Source organism: Cygnus olor, chromosome 10 (assembly GCF_009769625.2).
Source record: "Cygnus olor isolate bCygOlo1 chromosome 10, bCygOlo1.pri.v2, whole genome shotgun sequence".
Taxonomy (NCBI): Eukaryota; Metazoa; Chordata; class Aves; order Anseriformes; family Anatidae; genus Cygnus; species Cygnus olor.
In genome coordinates this window covers 17121239-17140096 of record NC_049178.1, presented here as the reverse complement: position 1 = coordinate 17140096, position 18858 = coordinate 17121239, and the positions used below count along the sequence as shown (strand labels likewise).

Below are 18858 nucleotides of genomic sequence, written 5' to 3'. Positions count from 1 at the left end.
TGGTCCGTGCTGCGGGGCGCAGCATCAGCTCCGTGCATGCACATCCCTCGCTCCAGTGAAGCAAGTGGCTGATGCTCACTAATGATGGCGAGGAATGTTCCCTGGCGCTTCTCAGCCGTTGATCCAGCTTGGGCAGTTTAGACCTGCCCCAGCTTCGCTTTTTTTTCTCCTTGATGCATTTACAGAGTGAGGAAACCCCAATGCACCAAAAAGTAGCAACCGTTGCCCAGCCCGTGTGCTCTGGCGTGCTCCTCAATGCACAGGGGTGTGCTGGAGAGTGCAACACCAGGACTATATCCTAGCCTGGATCTTTGCTTGAAACCTCTGCTCTGTGTGGGTCGGGAATGTGCTGGAAGGAGAGGTGCTGCAATACTGGGGTGTGAGAAGGCCTGCAGTAATAAGATTGCTTAAAAGCCCATCATGTTTTTTTACCTTCACAAAGCTACTTCCAAAGTCTTTGCAGGGGGCACAACATGTGGAAGAGCCCAAATTCGGGGTGGTGCCGAGGCCTGATGCTTGAAGCAGTTTGTGTTGATGCTCTACTGAAGTCCGTCAGCACTGGCGTGTGCTCACAGCCTGTGAAGACAACACCCAAGTGTGTAGGTACAGGGATTTCCAGAGCTTACATGCTTTAAAGGAAAACCATGCTTTTCTGAGCAGAAGATGAGACGTTGGCGTTGCCCTGCCTGCAAGAAGCCGTGTGCCAGTGCTGCTGCCCGCTGCAGGACGAGCTGCAAGAGCCAGCCCGAGGCTGAGGCAAATACAGGTGGTGTGTTGGTGACGCCTCGTGCTAACTCCTCCTCTGGAGGGGATTTTATCTGTGGCTTACGAGGTTTAGAGGCTGCATCGTGAATTTATCTGCAGTGTTCTTAGAGATCTATGGGCAGTCCTGTGTGAGATCCCGTGAGCAGCTGTCTAGTCAAAGAGTGTGGTCTTCCCCTCATGAAGTCCAGCATCGCTGGGTCCAGGCTGCTGGGCAGCGTGTGTTGGCTGCCTTGCCCCAGATTACTCCAGAGGGGTTTTGCTTGAGGCTGAATGAAAATTCAGGAACAAAAAATATAGCATATTATGTATATTAATTATGCTAATATATTGTACAGAATTTATTATGTTTTATATAATGGAATGAAAAGCTGAATTAAAGTTTTGAAGCTGGAGAAGGCTGACGTAGTGCTCTTCAGTGAACAGCCGCTCTCTTGTTCTTCACCTTCCACCTCCAGATTCCTGCAATCCTTTTCACTCCTTTCTGCAAGTTGGCTACCACATTTCCCTAACAAGGGTTTGAAGAATCTGGGGCTTGCACATTTCGCAAATTCCGTAGTCATTTTGGCAAGTGAGAGACAACATAGACAATAAAATCTCTGCTGCCAAAAGTATATTTCTTTCTGCTCCTCACCCACTCAGCCACCTCCGTGCTCTTCTGTCAGAGCTCCTTTGTGCCTCTGGCCTCTGCCGCCCTGTGCCAGGCCTGTGCATCCTGTACAACCCATCTTGTTCTCTGCCTGTTCCCTCTGCCTTGCCCTCATCCCCTGCAAGCAGCTGGGCAGCCAAGGAGACCCGTTTGCCCCAGGCGTTGAGGACTGGGGCTCTTTTCTCTTTCTTTTGTAGCTCATGTTTTACCAGTGCTGGAGTTCTGCACCCGGAGCAAAGAGAAGTGCCGCGGCACTGAGCTGCGAAGTTCCCCCACGCGTGCTCCCATCTCAACCCACCTCTGCGTTGGCACGGCACTCTCCTTCTGGTGCCTGTTGCACGGTGTAATGCAACACTGCTTTTACACACCTGGAAAATAAACTTCCTCTGTTGGATTTGCCAACACACTCCAGATTTGCTGGCCTTGCCCTCCCCATGTCTCACCGCTTACGAACCTGAGCGCAACATTCGCTGTTCCGCTCGTGAGAGCGCCCGGTGTTTCCTCGTCGCTGGTGCGTGCACACATCTTGGCCTCCAGCCTGTGCAACGAGTGCTGCCAGCTCTCTCGCCCTGCCCTCCTTTCATGTCGAGCTGCCCATTTCTTCCCTGCTCCGCTGCAGTCCTGTGGCCATCCCGGTCCTGTGTGGCCGGGCCAGCTGGCTGGCTCCTGCGCTCCAGCATCCCCGCTCTTTGGGTTGGAGCTTGCAGAAGCCGTGTCCGCTGCCAGGAGCGCCACGGGCCGCTGAGCATGAGCTGGGAGCTGCTGAAGCTTTCATCTCCAGGGCTACAGGAGGGCCTCTCTGACTTAGTTATAAGCTTGGTTTTCCACGTGTGTTTGGGAAACTGCAGTGAGGGTGCTTTTTGTTCATCCGGGCTCTGTTTTCTTCCATGCCTCTCTTTTTTCAAGGCTTTGAGAACCGCCGCCTGAAAACCTTCAGTGGTGACAACCCCAATTCGCAGGCTTGCTTTCCTGTCACTGCATTGAAGAAGCTGGGTTTAGATTTATAGTGATCTCTGAAATCTTCTGTGCAGCTGGAATTTAAACAGGGAAAGTCTAGCGCTTGGTTTCAGGTGAAATGGGTATCAGAAGTGATGTTTGCGCAGGGACAGGAGAGCTTTGTAACACGTTTGGTATGTTACTGCACAGGGCCCTGACCATGGCTGGGACGCTTTTAAAGGAAGTGGGTAGGAGCCGGTCAAGCACATGTTGATGATAAATTTGGAAAGATAAATTTGTCTTTTCTTTCAAAACAGCCAAGTTTGGAAAACTAACACCCTACTTGGCTAGCGAAGCACTGTCAAGTTTATTGTGCATTAGAGCTAACCTCCTGATAGCTCCGCAGCCATACGGTTGACTCTTTGCCAGTCCTTAAAATATGTTCTGTAAACTAAGAGCTTGGTCAGGTTGGCTGTGTTCCCCTTTTCCTCTCTGTATTTGTGTGCTGGGGGATTTATTTATTTAATTTCCCGTTCGTTTCAAGGACTTGCAAGGGTTGCTTTAAAGAAGAAAGAAGAAGTTAAAGGAAATGAAAGTTTTCGGTGGAGTCTGTAACCGTGATAGCTTCATGAGCAGCGATGCTTGTGAGCACTTGGCAGGCAGAAGACCAGTGCTTACCAAGAGGAGCTGTTGAAACAGACCCCTGGTGTGAACATAAAGGCTGGCTGGCTTCCAGCTCGCGGAGAGCAGAGTGGCTGTATATTAGAGAGCTCTCGAAAGTTTTATAGCAGATACTTCCTAATTCTCCCCCATCTCGAGGGACCGGGGAGCGTTCCCATGCAGCCTGTAACACGGTATAGCCCGATCCTAGCCAACCCTATTAAAATACGCTGTCTGTTGCCTGGGTTTGTCACCCTGCTCCTGAAGATGGCCCACGTGAAGCCCAGGACCAGCTGCCCTTCTCTTCTCCACCTTGGGGGCTGTTGTCGTTTGCTCCCATGGGTGCTGCGGGCCGCCTCCATGCCCTGAGCCCCTGGCGGTGTGTGAGCAGAGGAGAGGGATGGGGCACAGCTGTGCCTGTGAGCATAATGCGACAGACTGTCCTTGTCTTTTGGCAGGAGGCAGGACCCCAAGCTGATAGGAACTGGTAGGTCTCCCCAGGAGCCCCGTACTCATCGCTACCCCGTGAGACCTCCCACTGGGCCGCACTGGTGGCTTGGGGAGGTCTTGGCCATGGTGTGAGTGGAGTCAAGGGACTCCACAGCGCCTCTGCGAGCAGCTGAGGTTGGTCTGAGGCTGCCTGCTGTAAGTGGTGATGGTGCCCCAGCCTTGCTGAGGCTCTCGATGGGGAGGTGGAGCCGTGTCTCAGGTGTAACTGGGCCGGCCCATTGCACATGAGGATTTAGTTGGTTGTCAGCCAAAGCTTCATACCTTGCATCTCTTGGCATAGTCGCCTCCTTCTGAGCCGAACTGCCGGCATTAACTGTGATGGAGAGGTCTGCACCTTTGATCTTCTGGCCACGGGTGAAGATGCTGTGCCACCTCGGCCTGTTCTGGTGTTTGGGTGCTGGGTATCTCACTGTGGCGTGGCAGCAGGAAAGCGAAAGCCTATGATTACCTGGCAAGAATCACCAGGCTTAATATATACCCTGGCTCACAGGGAAGACTTTGTACATTCTTCCCCTGTTCTTTGCTTTTACTTTTACATTGTATTCATGCAGGGAAAAAAAAAAAAAAAAAGCAGCAGTAGCTGACTGGGGCCCTGTTGTGCTGAACTGCATCGAGAAGTCTCAGAGTTACCCCTAGATAGTGTCGCTGTCCCCAGGGCTTCATGTGAGCATTGGCTAAGGTACAAAGCACAGGCAAAGGGGATGGGATGAGGATGACTGGCAAACACAGCGAAATAAAGGGTGTAACAGAAACCTGAAGCTTTCACTCACTGCGAGGTGATACCGGGCAGCAGTGACAGGTTTTTTTTGGCTGGAGCGGCCTGAGCCGCCGAGCTTGGCAGTTCCTGCAGGAAAGAGCTGCAGCATCAAGGGGACCAGCAAGGTTTGGGGCTTCAGATCCAGGAGGGAGCAGGACTGGGATGGGGCGCTCTGTGGGGCAGCAGGAACTGCAGACAACCCAAGGGGGATGGAGAGGTAGGTGCAAACGCCTGGCATCAGAGCAGCCCCTGGCGGTGTTGCTCTCAGGCTGGAGGTTATTCGCTCGCTGCCGTCGTGCCTCCTCGGTGTAATCGCCCGGCACAGCCACGCTGAGAGCGAGTTGCTGAGCTTGCCTGACCTACTTCCTCCGGAGCCGCTCTCGTTTCGTGGTGTAACAGGTTGTGTGTGGCCCTCGGCCCCGGCCCGGCAGCAGAGGCCTCCTTGCTGCCATCTCTGCTCCATCTCTGCCATCTCATAAGCCTTGAGCGCAGGAAATACACGAAGCTTTTCGCTCTGCGGGGACCTGACCTCGCACCTTTGGGCTCTCGGGACACGTCTGGGGGCACCGGGGCCCTGGTGGGAAGCTGCTGCAGTGCTGGGTGAGGGCATGGGAGCTGGCGTGGCTTTGTTCACTTGTTCTGGGTCCACACCCAGCTAATTGCCATCCGCAATTTGACAACGTTCTTGGAGACGTTTGGTTCCTTCCTTTCCCTCTAATTGCACCCTTCTTTCAGCTTTTTTTTAATCACCTTTCAGAAATCACAGGTAATTACATTCAATATTGTAGCTGGCTTGAGGCTATTCAGGCATAGTGTGGATTTTTGGGGGCATCTTCAGTTAATAAAACTTTTTAAGAGATTGGTTTGAGGGAAGAGGTTCTTTAATAACTTAATTCTCAATTGTTCACGTGAAATGTTGTCAGTCTTTAACCTCTGGAGGTTACATGCACTCTGAAGAAACTATCAATTTTCATTTCTTGCTCTGGCTCTCAGGAGTTAAAGATGACAGTTCCTGTGTTGCTTTAAAAAAATATCCTTTAAACAGCCTAAAGACTTGCTTAGCACAGTTAATGCTCATCTGGCTATCGTCATTCTTGTTCTGTGTTTTCATCGGGATTTCAGACGTGTATCTCTGACAGTTCTCGTGTTGATGCTGTGTCTAATGAGGGCTCGCTGCTCTATTCATGACCAAGCCTTGTGATTTTTATCACATTCATAAGCCTGTTTTTGTTCAGGCAAAGACTTGAGCTCCTATCTGAACCAGGGGCTAAATTCTGGCTGTGGACGCTGAAGGCAAGCGTTGTTTTGTACTAGCTGTGGAGATACTGCTGGATTCCTGCTGTACACTCACTGCCACTTGGGCTGGGCATCTGCTCCAACCTTTTATTATTCCGACGTCTGTCAGGGTGACAAAGCCACCCGAATCCACTGGACCAAATGCACTCTTTAGATAAGCCGGTGGCCTTTTGGAGAGCTGCGCGAGGGGGTGAGGCTGTCTCCTGGCTGAAACGATTGGTCCCTATGCAAACTCTAATTGAAAAATATCAGTTTCATCCCTTCCCTAGAGCTGCACCCTCTGTTCTGTTCAAACTTATTTACATCTAAAATGCCTAAGACTCAGATTTCATTATCTGAATTACATCCATCTACTTAACCTCGTGCTAGTGACCTTATTCCCACTTGGGACACATCTAGGAAAACCTTCCATCTTCGTCGAAAACACAGCCACGAGAGTCTTGGCTGACCTGGCTCCCAGGGCTGCGCCTACTTACCGAAGCCTGCGCTTAAATTACCTGCCAACTGCAGGCTTTGCAGATGAATCTTTTTACAGCCGCTCTTCCCCATTTAGTTTTGAAATTTGAACTTGCTGTTAAAGCAGGGCTAAAACAGAGCCCCCTATTTGCCAGCCTTGGGGGCTGAGGGATTGTTCCAATATCAAAATATTGTCGGAGAGAGGAGAGAGCGCTCCTGCGTGAGGTCCTGCGCTCCTGCGTGAGTGACGTGTGTTGCTATACAGATCTGTGTCGAGTCAAAGGCTGTCCAAACTCCTTGACAGCCCAGGGCTGGATTACATTATAGCAATGGCCAATTGGGGAACCAGATGGCAAAGAATGTTATATTATGATGGAAAATAATCCCAGGCTCAGAGGGAATTGTCCAAGAGACTGTCAGTAGTACAGCATCAGTCTGTTAGATAAAGGCTGCGCTGGGCTTTGGGATCCCTTGCTTGAAATCTCTCTGCTACTTAGCTACTGCGTGCCCTCAGGTCAGTGCTTTCCCCTCCGTGTCCATCTGTCCTTCTTTGATTTTAGCCCCTTGAAAGGTAGGGGTTCTGCTGATTGTTCTTTTGTGTTTTTTCTTTTTTCTTTTTGGGGTACAGTTACTGTGTGGCGATGCGTGGTGATAATTAGCTCCGGTCCAGCCTGTTTGCAGCAGCCGGCTCTGTGTCACTGCACTGCAGCGAGACAAAAAGGCTTTTTTAGAGCATTTTTAGGTACTGGTGTGGTCAAGACCTGGGAATGGCCATTTGAGAGTGCAGGGGGAAAATAAAGTAAAAGTTTTAAGTTCTGGCTTCAAGGTGGGGGTAGTTGTACAGAAAGTGGGTTTCGCAGACCTGTCATGTTTGAGTGTAAGCGAGTGTTGTGTGCTCGGCGTGTGTGTTTTGTAGCATTGGGTATCCCAGAAAAAAGGGACGGGGAAGGTGCTCCAGTAAAGATGCCTGCAGTGTCTTGTTTAAAACAGGCTAGGCTGTGGAGGACTTCCCTACCTGCTCATTCCTAAACACAGCTTTTAAGCAAGTACGTCTGAAAGTGAGGACGTCAGCTCTGCGAAACCCTCCTGGTGAAAGCAGTGACCGAAACCGTGCCTCCTGAAGGAGGGAGGCCTCTGTTCCGCCTATTAAAACCCTAAACGAGGTGGTGAGGGAGTTCACTTTCAGTGTCCGTGGAAATGCCGTAGCAGCCTGGTGAAGTGACCAGAGTTCCCTGCAGCTTGTATTTAGGACCAAGCAAACCAACACGTAAGAGCAGCCTCGTAATTACTGTGGCTAATTAGTTAATGTTTGGGATAGGCTTTGAAGATGAAAAGCGAAGAGGTGTTCAGTTATTAAGTCTCAAACACCCCTGTAATGCCGGCAGCAGCTCTTGCTGTGGGTCAGCAGGGACTTGCTGCTGAAGTGGCTCACCCAAACGCTGCAGAGTTTTCCTTGGAGCCTGCCACAAAGAGAGAGGGCCTTTGATGTGAGGATTGCATTTGGGTAGGTAAATCCCTCGGTGAGCTTGTTGTAGCATAAAGATGATGAGCCCCATGCAGCCGATCCTGCCTCGGGGCAGGGAGATGGTCTTGATGAGCTTTTAAAGTCCCTTCTGGCCCCGTTTTCCCTGATTTTGTGGTCCAGGGACAGCTTTGCTCAACTGGAGCTTGTTTTTCCTGCTCAGCAGAGCTTTCTGGGCAATGGCGTTTTCTCAGGTCTGGGTTCCCCACCGCTGGTGCAGAGCGTGGTGCAGGGACGACTGGTGTCCCGCATCTCCCCTGCCACTGCTTCCTTCAGAGGCTGTGTGAGCAGATGCAACTGAAGCTAAAAAGGCGGCTCAGATGTGCATGACAGAGACTAACCTGCTGCAGACCTGGAAGTAACGAAGTGCCTTCATCTTGCACCTATGTGAAGACTGACGGGCTGCGAACCTTGCCTTTTCTCCCGAGCACCTACATTAAACAGATCTGAAGGAGAGAAGAATTTGAAGCCTTTTTTTTCCCCCTCCTACGTTGTGATGTGCCCCTCCTCTTCTAATAAAATGTCTGGGAATGCTTTGGAGGCTACTTCTGCATAGCAGTTGCCACACCTGTTGGGAAGGGGAAATTCCTCCTAGTCTGCCCTCGCAGAGCCGCCCCGGGGAGCGCTGCTGCTGGAATGTTTTATTGACAAAGCTGGTAAAAAGCTTCCTTTCCATGAAAATTGAATTATTTGTTTGCTCGCTTTTGAATTTAGTCTCCGTGGGCCAGACCTGCAGCTGTAGTTAATTAGTCCAGCTCCAGATGTGCCTTATATATTTAGGGATGTCATTTCCCTGCATCTACGTGAGTCTGTAGGTCTTCCTGCTGTCCTGGTTTGGGACTATTTCAGCTTTCAGTCTGCTTTGTCCCTCATTCAGGCAACAAATCCTAGGGACAGGGGGATGTGTTGGGGTCTTGGTGGCAGTGGGTAGGCAATCACATACACTACCTTCACTTGTAGATGGTTAACAGGAAAAAATCTTTGAAGATTCGAGGGATGGCTCCTAGGCCAATTTTGTGCTTTACTTGTGGTTTGCAGGGTGCAGTAGGTATCAGGAGTAGCTCTGACAGTGTCAAACTTTAAGTGTGTTTCCTTTACTCTTCCAGTCTTATTGCTGGTCCCAAGATAGAACCAAGACCAGGATTTCTGCTTGCTAGAGGCTGATCTGGAAAGATTGCACTTACGATTGCAAGCTTTAAAAAAGGAAAGAAAAAAAGATACATGTGTACTTCTGATGCTTTAGCATTTACCAGCTGCACACTTCTGAAGTCACCGAGTGTGTTGTGCTCTCAGACCATGACTGCAAGACTCTGCCTGGTTTTGGAGTGGGGTCAAGAACTGAGCTTTCCAGGGTGGGAGGCTGTAGAGCTCCTCTGAGCATTGCAATAAAACACATGTACTTGCAGGATTTGGAGGCTGTAAGATCTCCAGACTGTGTGTGGTAAAAGAAAATTAGTTATAATAGCCTCGTGATTAATAAGCAGCATTTATCTAGCATCATGGGTGTGCATACCACCATCAAAACAAAGCCGAGGCCTCTGCCTTGGGGAGGTGGTGTGCTTAGAGCCATAAATACCTGTACTGCAACCTGCTCTCTTCACGGCAAGTTTTTTAAAATGTGCAGGATCAGGTACCTGACAGGGTGTGTGCAATAAAACAAAGATTTAGAAAGACAACACGCGATGGCATGAAAAGGGGGGGGGGGGGGAGAGAGAGACCGGGGGAGGTGGGAACGGACGCTCTGTGTCCGTGTGCACACAGCAAGTGTTCACGGAAGGGGAGAAATAGTCCCGGGGCGGCGAGAGGGCTGGGACTCGCTCGGAGCCTGGGCTCCCCCCCAGCTGCTGCTGGCAGAAGCGATGCTGCTCGCCAAAACCCTGTATGACCAAACCCTGCGTGAACTTCCCTCGGCAGGCGGGCGTCCCAGCCCGCCGGCGTGGTCTCAGGGGGCGGGCGGTGCGGGGCTCCCAGCGCTCACCTTCTCCTCTCTCCGTGCACAGGGGCAGATCGAGGTCGAGAGCGAGACCGTCTTCAAGTTGGCAGCCCTGATTTTGCAGGTAAGCTCTTCTTTCTCGTGCCTGGAGGTGCACGGTGACTTTCTCGTATCAGCAACTCTGCGGCTTTGGCATGTGGCAGCCCCTTGACTTGTTAGCTCAGCTGTGTGCTGCCTTTCTGCCTTTTTTTCCCTCCACTCTGCGCAGAAAGAACCATGCAGCGTAGTTCATGTTCTCTGTAGCTGAAGAGGGGAAAAAAATGCTACAAATGTTGGGAGCTGTTTTTCTTTTAGGTTAGGTGAAAAAATGTATATTTGTGGAATTTTAAATTGGAGGAGTGAAGGAAGGAGGAAAAGTTCAAGGGAAGTAACTTATTTGTGCAGGTTTCTATCCAATGTATCACTTACTCTTCTAATTTAACTATATGCTAGAGATCTGGGAAGAAAGAGAAGGGTATAATACTGTAGCTAAATCTTGTGTTATGCCTGTGAATTTTTCTTTCAGAGCACATATTTTATATGGCTATTATCTTAAATTACGTTAATTTTTTCTCCCCTTCATCAAGTTGTGTTGTCCTCAGGTTATTGTGTTGTCCTTTGGTTATTTACCAGGTTCTGTGAAATAAATATCCACCTTTAAAATGTCGATTCTCTGTGGCCTCCCTCCCACACACACATTGTCGCTGACAAAATACTCCAGCAAAGCTGCAGTGCCTTGATCTGCCCGAGCTGCTTCTATCTGAAGCGAGCACAGTTCCTCCCAAAAGTTTGACCTGCTCATAAAGCTGACCTTCAGCTGGGCTTGGTTGGCCAGAGAGAGAACTGTATTTCGCTTCTCATGCAGTAAAAGAGACGTTTGATTTGGATCATGAAATTCATCCCCCTTCTAGAAGCAGAATTATTTATGGTGTAGGTGGATAATCTACAGCTGGAAGCGTAAAGGGCCAAGCTCTGTTCCTGAGTGCATGCAGGCAGCCTCTGGGCTCTGCATGAGTGGAGCTGAGGTCGGGATCCAGCCAAAAAGCTGTGGGAGTGGGGCAGCGAACAATGCTGGGAAAACCGAGGACTTTTGAAGAGATCGTGTTTTAATTCTGTCACTGTTTTTCAATTGTAGGAAGCTAAAGGGGACTATTCCAGGTAATAACATTTTCCTTTCTAATCCTAATGTGCTTGATGGATGTGTTTTTGTTGGTTTGCATTGTGTTTCAAACAATCAGAAATGGGGGGGTGAGGTCCAGCCAGGAGCAGCGGCTGTAGAAAGCGAAATGCACCGCTAGGCTGGATAAAATCTGAGTCCGCAGGGTGAGTAAGTCCTTTTGTGAACAGGCTCTGAATCAAACCAATTTTCAGGCCATCCCTCTTTGCTCTCCTCCCCTAACGTGCGCGCCTGAGTGGGACGGGGAGAAAACAGCCTTGCAGCTTGGGTCCAACCCTGCCCGTGCCCCTGCCCGCCCAGCAGCAGCGCGTGCAGGGGGCTGTGGAGCTCGCCAGCTGCCCACCGAAGTCAATGAGCTGCTTTCTTCTGCAGCTGCCCTGGGGCCTCCCCCTGCCCGCACCTGACCCAACACTTGTGCTGTGGCTGGCGTGCGAGCCTCTCGCTGCGCTTTGGCTGTTTGAAGCTGCATACACCACACCCAGGGTGCTTGCCCTTGGAAATCGCTTTCTGCGGGTTCACCTCCGTGCACTGGTTTGGGTAACCAGCACTGGGGGCTGTAAGGGGAGCTGGGGTCGCACTCAGAGCTGTTGGAGCCCGGGGAAAAGACCTTCAATTAGAAACAGCTCGCTAAGCAAATAGAAATTCAAAAGGTCAGCTTTGGTTGCGTTAATGTTTTACTACTTGCTGAGCTTCCATATAGGAGGAGCGATGTGGTTACACTTTTGCTGCAACAGCTCTCCTGCTACAACAGACGTGTTTTGAGAATGCTCAGCAGAGAGCTACCTGCAAAAACGCAGGTGATGAGCTGCACCTGGCTGCCAAAACCAGCAGCAGAGGCATCCTCTGCTCTTCCTGCAGCGTGTGTTTGTCAGCTCAGTGCCACTTCTTCGGTCCAAGCCCCCTTCTCCAAGTGCTGGTCTTTGCTTCACTGAAGGACACACTTTGTGTGAAGTCCATCACCAATCTCCCTCTGCTTTTTGTTGGTGTGCTGTCATGCCTGCAGGGAGGAAAAGATGTCCTTGTGACTAAGATCAGCTGGCTGGGCTGGCTCTACAGATGATTTCTGTTCCTATTCATGCGGTAGACCTGCTTTCTGACCCACAGGATATTGCTTATAGCCGCAGCATGCTGCCCTTTTCACCAGAAAGACTGCTCATCTTGCCTGATTTCACAGTGATTCCCAAAGCTTCCCTTAATTTAGGGACAGAGAACTCACGTTACCACAGTTCACTTGACAAGAAGTGACTTGTTAAGCTGCAGCCGCTGGTGGCGTGGGCTCTCTTAACCTGGTACAAGTTCTCAAGAAAAGAGGTTAAGGTTAAAACCTACCTTTATAGTTAAAACCTCCCTTCTGTGGTTTGAACTTAACTCTGACTCCTTATCATTTGCAATAAATAGGTTTGTAAGCATTGCTTCACATGCACAGGAACAGTGTACGTGGTTATTTCACATGCCTCAGCTGACAGGTTGGAAGGCGTGGGTCACCTGTGGGTACCTTCAAAAGTATTTAAACAAAATTGGAGGGAAGAGGTGTGCTACAAGACTGATTTCCTTTTCCAAGTGCAGCTCTTCCTCAGAGTTGCCTTTTGCAGAAGATCATGGCTGTGGCAATTGCTTTCACTGTATTTAAAAAAGAAAAAAGTTATGCCTCCATATCAAATGAGCATGGCCAGCTGTCCCAGCCACCAGAAGTGAAGGAATTCGGTTTTACATATCACAAGTGGTCATTTGGACCGCTGATGATAAAGCACTAGCTTAATTACCGGCGTATCTAACAAAGATACTGTGTGACTGCTCTCCCTGGCAAACGTAGCGGTGAGAGCAGGGACGCTGTCCTGCAGCCTGTCTGCTCTTCGTGCCGTGTGGTTGCCCCCGTCTGCGGTGCCTTGCTTCGATGTGTTCACCGTGCGCTATCGTTTGGCAATCCCACTTTGAGTCACCCTCTGGAATGCAGCTCTTGCACCACTTATGCTTACGTGAGAACAGCCTGGTTAATTTTTTTTTTTCTTATGTAGGATTAGTGCTGAATGAACTCCCGGTAGATACAGGAATCGCCCGAAGTCCTGGAGATTAGCGTGCTGGGAGTTAAAAAGGGCCAGTCCAGGCAGCGCTGGTGAGCTCTGCTTGTGTCACACGCCTCCTGGGAGCTTTTTGGGAGGCACATGTCCCTCTTGCTGACTCCAGGTGGGAATACACAGACCGGTACCAGGGTACGAGCGCTTTAAACTCCTGCCTCTCTCCAGTAACCCCTTTCCCAACCCGCTGCTCAAATTCTCAGATAAGGCCTTGCTGGAAGAGCGCAGTAATCTCCCGAGAGCCACCCGCCCTCGTCCTGGGCTGAGTGGGTGAGCACATTCTTTGGAAATCTGTTCATTTTCAGCGAGCAAACCTGACGTGCGGGCACTTGGAGGAAGTAAAAACTTCTGTTTCCTACACCACGGAGGTGACCCTGGGGAGCCCTCGCAGTCCAGTAGCAGTGCCAGCACGGCCACACGAGGGTCCCTGGGGCTTGGCCCCTGCAGGTGACGTGCGGTGGTGGGTCCCCAGGGTGCTGGGCTGCCCTCCTGGCACCAGGGTACGCGCTCTGTCTTTCAGAGATTAACACAAAACACTCAAGTCCCACTTTGAAAAGACAGTGGTTTGAAGACATCTTGATAAAGCCTTACAGGCTGTTAAGTACAGGCTTCGGAGTTACACCCACGGCATGCCCAGTGCAGGGCTGCCCTTTTCGGATCGCTCTGGTTTCTCAAAGGTGGCCTAAAATTACCACGGGCCGCGGGAGGAATTATTAGCAAAGATGGCAACATGCCGCAGTGGTGCAGCTCACCGCACGCCCAGTTCCTGTTCCTGTTTACTGGATGGGTGATCCCGGCCACGATCAGTAGTCACCCCATCTGTGTGATGCAGAGCGTGCCGCGGAGGTGCCGCATCTCTCCCGGGTGTGGGGCAGCGTCAGGGTTGAGACAGGCACAGGTTTCCTCTGAGAGGTTTGTGTTTGTGATGCTGGCAGCAAGTTTGGGATGCTGCACGTCGACGGCCCTCTGCCTTCCTGCGGAATGGCTTGGGGCGCTTGGCTCAAGAGGAGGGATGTGATGCTTGCTCGTGTTCGCTGCCCACGCCTGATCTAGGACTCTCAGCTGACTGTTTCTCTCTTTGAACCGATTCCTCATCCATCTTCTCCAGCTCCTACGTTAAGAACCCCAAACAAGATGCAAGTCGCGAACGTTAGCGTAGTTTTGAAGTTGTGTTCCTTAAACGCAGTCATCCACTTGCATGGTTGCAAATGAAACAGAAGAAAGCTGCAACCATGGTTTTAAAAAACGTTGAATTTTTAAAATTTCTGCAAGGGCTTTAAAAAGAGAATTTGATTCAAGTTGCAGCTTCTGGCACGGTTGAATTTTATTTTTTTTTTTTTTTTGGGGGGGGGAAGTGTATGTTCTATTTATTTTAGGAGTTTTGTTTAAATTTTAAAGAGACCCAATCAGAATAATTACAAGATCAGGCTGGAAATTATTCACCGTGTAAATATGCAATATGTGAAGTCTTGCCTCCTTGGAAAATAAATGGTTTACTTGTACTTAGTTTACAGACTACGCATCTGCCCTCAGAAATGCTGTACAATAGTAGATAGCGTTATGTTTCTTTGTAGCTTGAAAAAAGAGAGACGTGATGACTGACAATACCAAAAATGCTGTGCTTCTAATGTTAGAGAGTTTATTAAAATCAGATTAGCTGCTTGGACTATACCAAGAAAGTGACTTTTGAAAAAAGGTTTTTCTGACTGCTAATCTTGGATCTCCTTTTCCACAATAACACTTCCAGGACTGCAAGGCAGCCCCGCTCCCTGCAAGTTGATGAAGTTGCTGGAGGAGGGCTTCCATTCTCTTTAAATAGCTGACACATTCGGTTTTGATTCTGGTCTGTGGGCTGCAAAGATAACTCCTGACTGGTGTAACATAACACAGACAAAATAATGAATTCCTGATAGCTGACAAGTGTGAGACACTGGGGTTTATCATTACGTGGGTGATAAACGCAGTCTGCAGCAGGAAGAGCTTTGTGTGAAAGATACGTTTGCTGGCTGAGGCGATAGAGGAACTGGCTCAGAAGCTCCAAACTTTACAAACTTTATCAAAGAACAAAATAAGTGCTTGGTCTAGGTGCAGAAAACTGGCATCAGGAATTTGCTCCTAATTAAGATGAGCAGTAACTCTTAGGTTTTGGGTAGTATTTGCTTGGGAGTATGATTGCTGGAGGGAGAATCTCTTGGTGGAAATGAACGTGGAAATGGTGATGTGGGCAGTGTTAGGAAATAGGTGCTCAGGAGAAGGCAGGGGGTGTCTGACAGCGAAGCACCTGCTACCTGCAGCGCTTACCCGAGGACCAGCTTGGCATCAGAAGCAGGACACGCCTGAGAATTGTTGGAGCTGGCTTGTCCGGCCTGTTTTGGGAAATCTCACCAGGTCCAAATGACCAAACCCCAGGTGTGGCCACAGCCAGGATTTGGGGCAAAGCAGAAGCACAGATTTGGAGCAGATTCCCCCACTGTCCCTATTTTCCCATCCTGGGGAGGTCTGGGAGGGATCTGTGCGGTGCATGGGGAGCCCACCTCGTGTGTACCCCCACAAGGGGCCGTGGTGGTGGTGTTCTCAGCCTGAGCACAGCCTGGTGCCTCTGGCAGCCCCAAAGGATTTCCTTCCAAGCAGGGTTCAGGCCGTACCGGTGGGTGACATAAACGAGCCGGGAGGATCCACGTTCTCAAGGCATCCGTCTGGTGCCTGTCATAGACACCAGCTCAGTTTAGGTTTGGATTTTCCTTTTAATGCAATTGCATATTTTAGATGCCTGTGCAGTGGTGTTTACAGAGGCTCTCCCCAGCATAGCCCACTGCTCCCTGGAGGTCGTGTCCGCGCAGCTGGGAAATCAGCGCTGAGCGGTCTGGTGCTGTGCTTGCCCTCGCTTTGCTCTACAGTTTCTTGTTTGCCGAGTGAGTCACTGTGTTTTGCCTTTCAGCTGCGACTCCGCTCTGTGCCCTTTTTCTTTAAATGCCTTGCTAGGCACATGCTCGTGAACCATTAACTCTGGCTCAGTCGAACCCAGCTCTGTGCGTTCCTGCCCTCGCTGTGGCAATGAATAACTAAAACGTGGAACACGACGAGCACAGATTTAACTTAGACCCTGTTTGCCGAGGGAGGTGATTATGTATTTCACTTCATTTGGAACATGTAAAGAACCGAGGTGGTAAATAAGCAATCTTAGGGAAAGGAAAGTCATGTTTGATATGTATTTCATACAGTGGTGACTTCCCTACTTTACAAATATCAGATACCCACTTTCACACAGATCTCTCTCTGATTAACTGAATTTTATACTCTCTTGAAAGAAAAGCTGGTTGAAAACTAGTAATTTTTCCATAGCTGCATGCAAGTCTCTCGCTTTTCTTGAGTTCATGTTCAGAATCCTACCCCCAAGTGTATCGTGTGAAACGTGTAGTGAAGGAGCCACTGAGCTCTCTAACTCCATCTCCCAAAACACTCAGGCGGTAGTTCTGAGATGAAAATGTTGTTCTTTCCTGGTGTCTTTTTTTTTTTCTCTTCAGTAAAAAGCTGAAATTCATTCTGTAGACTAAGTGCAATTACAAAAAATTGTGTTTAAGACACCAATTTTCTGCTAGACTTAACACCAACATTTCTTTTCTGCTAGTGCTACTTGTAAAGTTCAGGGCAGACCGAAGCATGTGTCATCTCTGAAATGCTGTCATTTTAGCATTGTGGGTTTTTTTTAACAGAACAATTTTAAAATAGGAAATTATAAGGGCTCCTGAGGAATTTGTGTAGTATGCTTATTATGCAGCAGATGAGTTAGCCTGAATTAGGTGGAAGCAGAGAATGAAGTGAGCAAAGAATTAAACAGAGAAAGAAGGAGAATGCTTTGAGTAATTTAATATTTTGATCTCTGGGGATTTGCTGCTTGCATACTATAGTGTAATTCTAATAGTTACACATAATTATGGCAGTTGGGTAAGTAACATATTTCTGTATTTTATATGCGTGATGTTAGTACAGTTTCCAGAGGGGCAGCAAAAGGGGTCATGGTGTTTTGTCATATGTAAGGATCCTTCAGCAGTCTTTTCTTTCAGTTCTTCATCTTTTCATTTAAGACACTTTTAGCTCAAAGAAGCAGTGCTATGGTGGGTACAACCCAGCCACCTAGGGAGGGCTTTTGTGCGTGCTCAGAGGTTCTCCAGTCCTGCACCACAGGCTGCAAGCAGCAGTCTGAGCTCTGGTCTGCCTCCAGACAAAAAAAAAAAAAAAAAAAAAAAAAAAAAAAAAAAAAAAAAAAAAAAAAAAAAAAAAAAAAAAAAAAGAGGCAAGAAAATCCTCATTTGTTTTTCCTTCCTCGTGGTGTTTGGGATCTAACCAGCAGTGTGTGTTTTGTGCCTACAGGAAATGGGATGACAGCTTTTCAGCATCAGCTTCTTGCTTTTGCAGACTCGTCGGGCCTTTATTGTTACTTGGATGCTTTATTTTTCTTGTGGTTGCGTGTATCTCTGTATCAGCACACAGAGCTGTGATAACAAGCTTTGAGCTTTGCTGCTGCACTCAGACATGCTAAAAAACCACAACTAATGTGGCTAATCTGACTTTTGTGCGAACAGGAAGAAAGCGTGAGTGTTAGAAATAATAGTGGGTTGTTGCGAGGAAGGGCTTGGGATCCTTCAAGCGTTGTGTTGGCTGTGAATAGCCATATTTTGCTTTACAGTGAATCCCCAGGTAAAGCAGAGCCGTTCTGCTTTGTCTGCACTGACCAAGAAGCCCTGCTAACACGCGCTGCAGCTTCATAAATGAGGATGTGTGGCACCAGGGCTGTGGGACCATTAGCCATCAACAGCCGTGGGTGTTTTGTTCAAGAGGTACTAATACTTTGAAGACTTTGTCTTCACACCAAGAGCTGTAAACGAAGTGAGAGTTTAGGGCTTGTTCAGGTCACAGATCTTCTCTGCCCATGGAGAACCCTGCTCCCTGCCTGCAAAAGGGAAAATATGAATGGTGCCTCATCGGCCAGGGGGCTCCAGGAGCATCTCACATTCATTTGTCTGGTTCCCATGTCCTCAGAGAGAGAGGTGCATTCAGAGAGCTGCTATAAAAGATGTTGCTTTTTCTGTGGTGTTCTTGCTACATTTTCCAGAAGCCGACTCATGGAGTCACCAAACCCCTGTGAGATGAGCAGGTGCTGCTGCTGCTTTTTCAGAAAGTCAGTGGGGGACTTGGGAAGCTGAGAAATTAGCCTAAAAGAGCAGGGCTGGAGCTGAAGGTCGGGCTCTAAAACTGATGTTGCAGCACAGCATGGAAAGCCTTGGGCTAGCAGCATGGCCCCAGCATAGATATGCAACAAGCCCAAAACATTTGCTTGGCATTGGAAAAAGCCATCTGCAATCTTTATCATGTTCCTTCTCATGTACAGGCTTTGGAAGGCTCTTAAAAATGCTCCTTCAAATACCTTTCTGAGCAGGTGGTTCTTATCTGGTGTTCAAGTGGCAAACTTTTGCCTGCCTGACGTAGCTCCCCGCTGCTGGGGGGAGGCTCTGGCTGCCCTGTGCAGATGGGAGCCCCATGTTCGTGGCCTTTCTGGGTCCTGGTCTTCCTTCAATGGAAAAATAACTTTCTTGAGTGTGCCATCACACCATAAACTGAAAGGCTGGGAAATGATGGGAAACGTCTGGCATTTGTCACAAAAGAGGATTTGTCAGAGAGTGCATTTCAAAATCCTGCTGCCAAGATCCTGCTGCTCTGACTTACTCAAATGCTGCTAAATCAATTGTCTCTCCCCTTACCTTCCCTGCTCTGTCTTCCTTCCCTGCCTTTTTTCTCTTGCACTTTTAACCCTGCTCATTTTTCCCCCCTTGCTTTGCTGCTTGCTCCCCACACCTGTTTCGTGTAGTACCTTGGAGGACAGACCAGCCTCCACGGGAGCGTGCGAGGCAGCCTGCTCGGCCCTTCTGTTTATTTTAAAACAAAACAAAAAACTACAGGAAATGCACCTGTTGCCGAAGCAGTCCAGCTGTAAGGTGACAGCCTGTGTTGCTGCCTGTCATCTAAGGTCATAGGGAAGGGGAACAACGTGGAGACCTCGGTGATGCCACCCTCAGTCTGCCCACTGT

General features: G+C 49.2%; 1 protein-coding gene across 6 annotated transcripts in view; it reads left to right on the top strand.

Moving 5' to 3' along the window:
• Window positions 1–18858, top strand: part of FRMD4B (FERM domain containing 4B) — a 114877-nt gene that overhangs the window by 64929 nt on the left and 31090 nt on the right. For all 6 annotated transcript variants that reach the window (XM_040568475.1, XM_040568476.1, XM_040568479.1 and 3 more), the window contains exons 6-7: window positions 9549–9605; window positions 10656–10678. In XM_040568475.1, the coding sequence (XP_040424409.1) occupies window positions 9549–9605; window positions 10656–10678 (80 nt within the window). The remainder of the gene's footprint in view (window positions 1–9548; window positions 9606–10655; window positions 10679–18858) is intronic.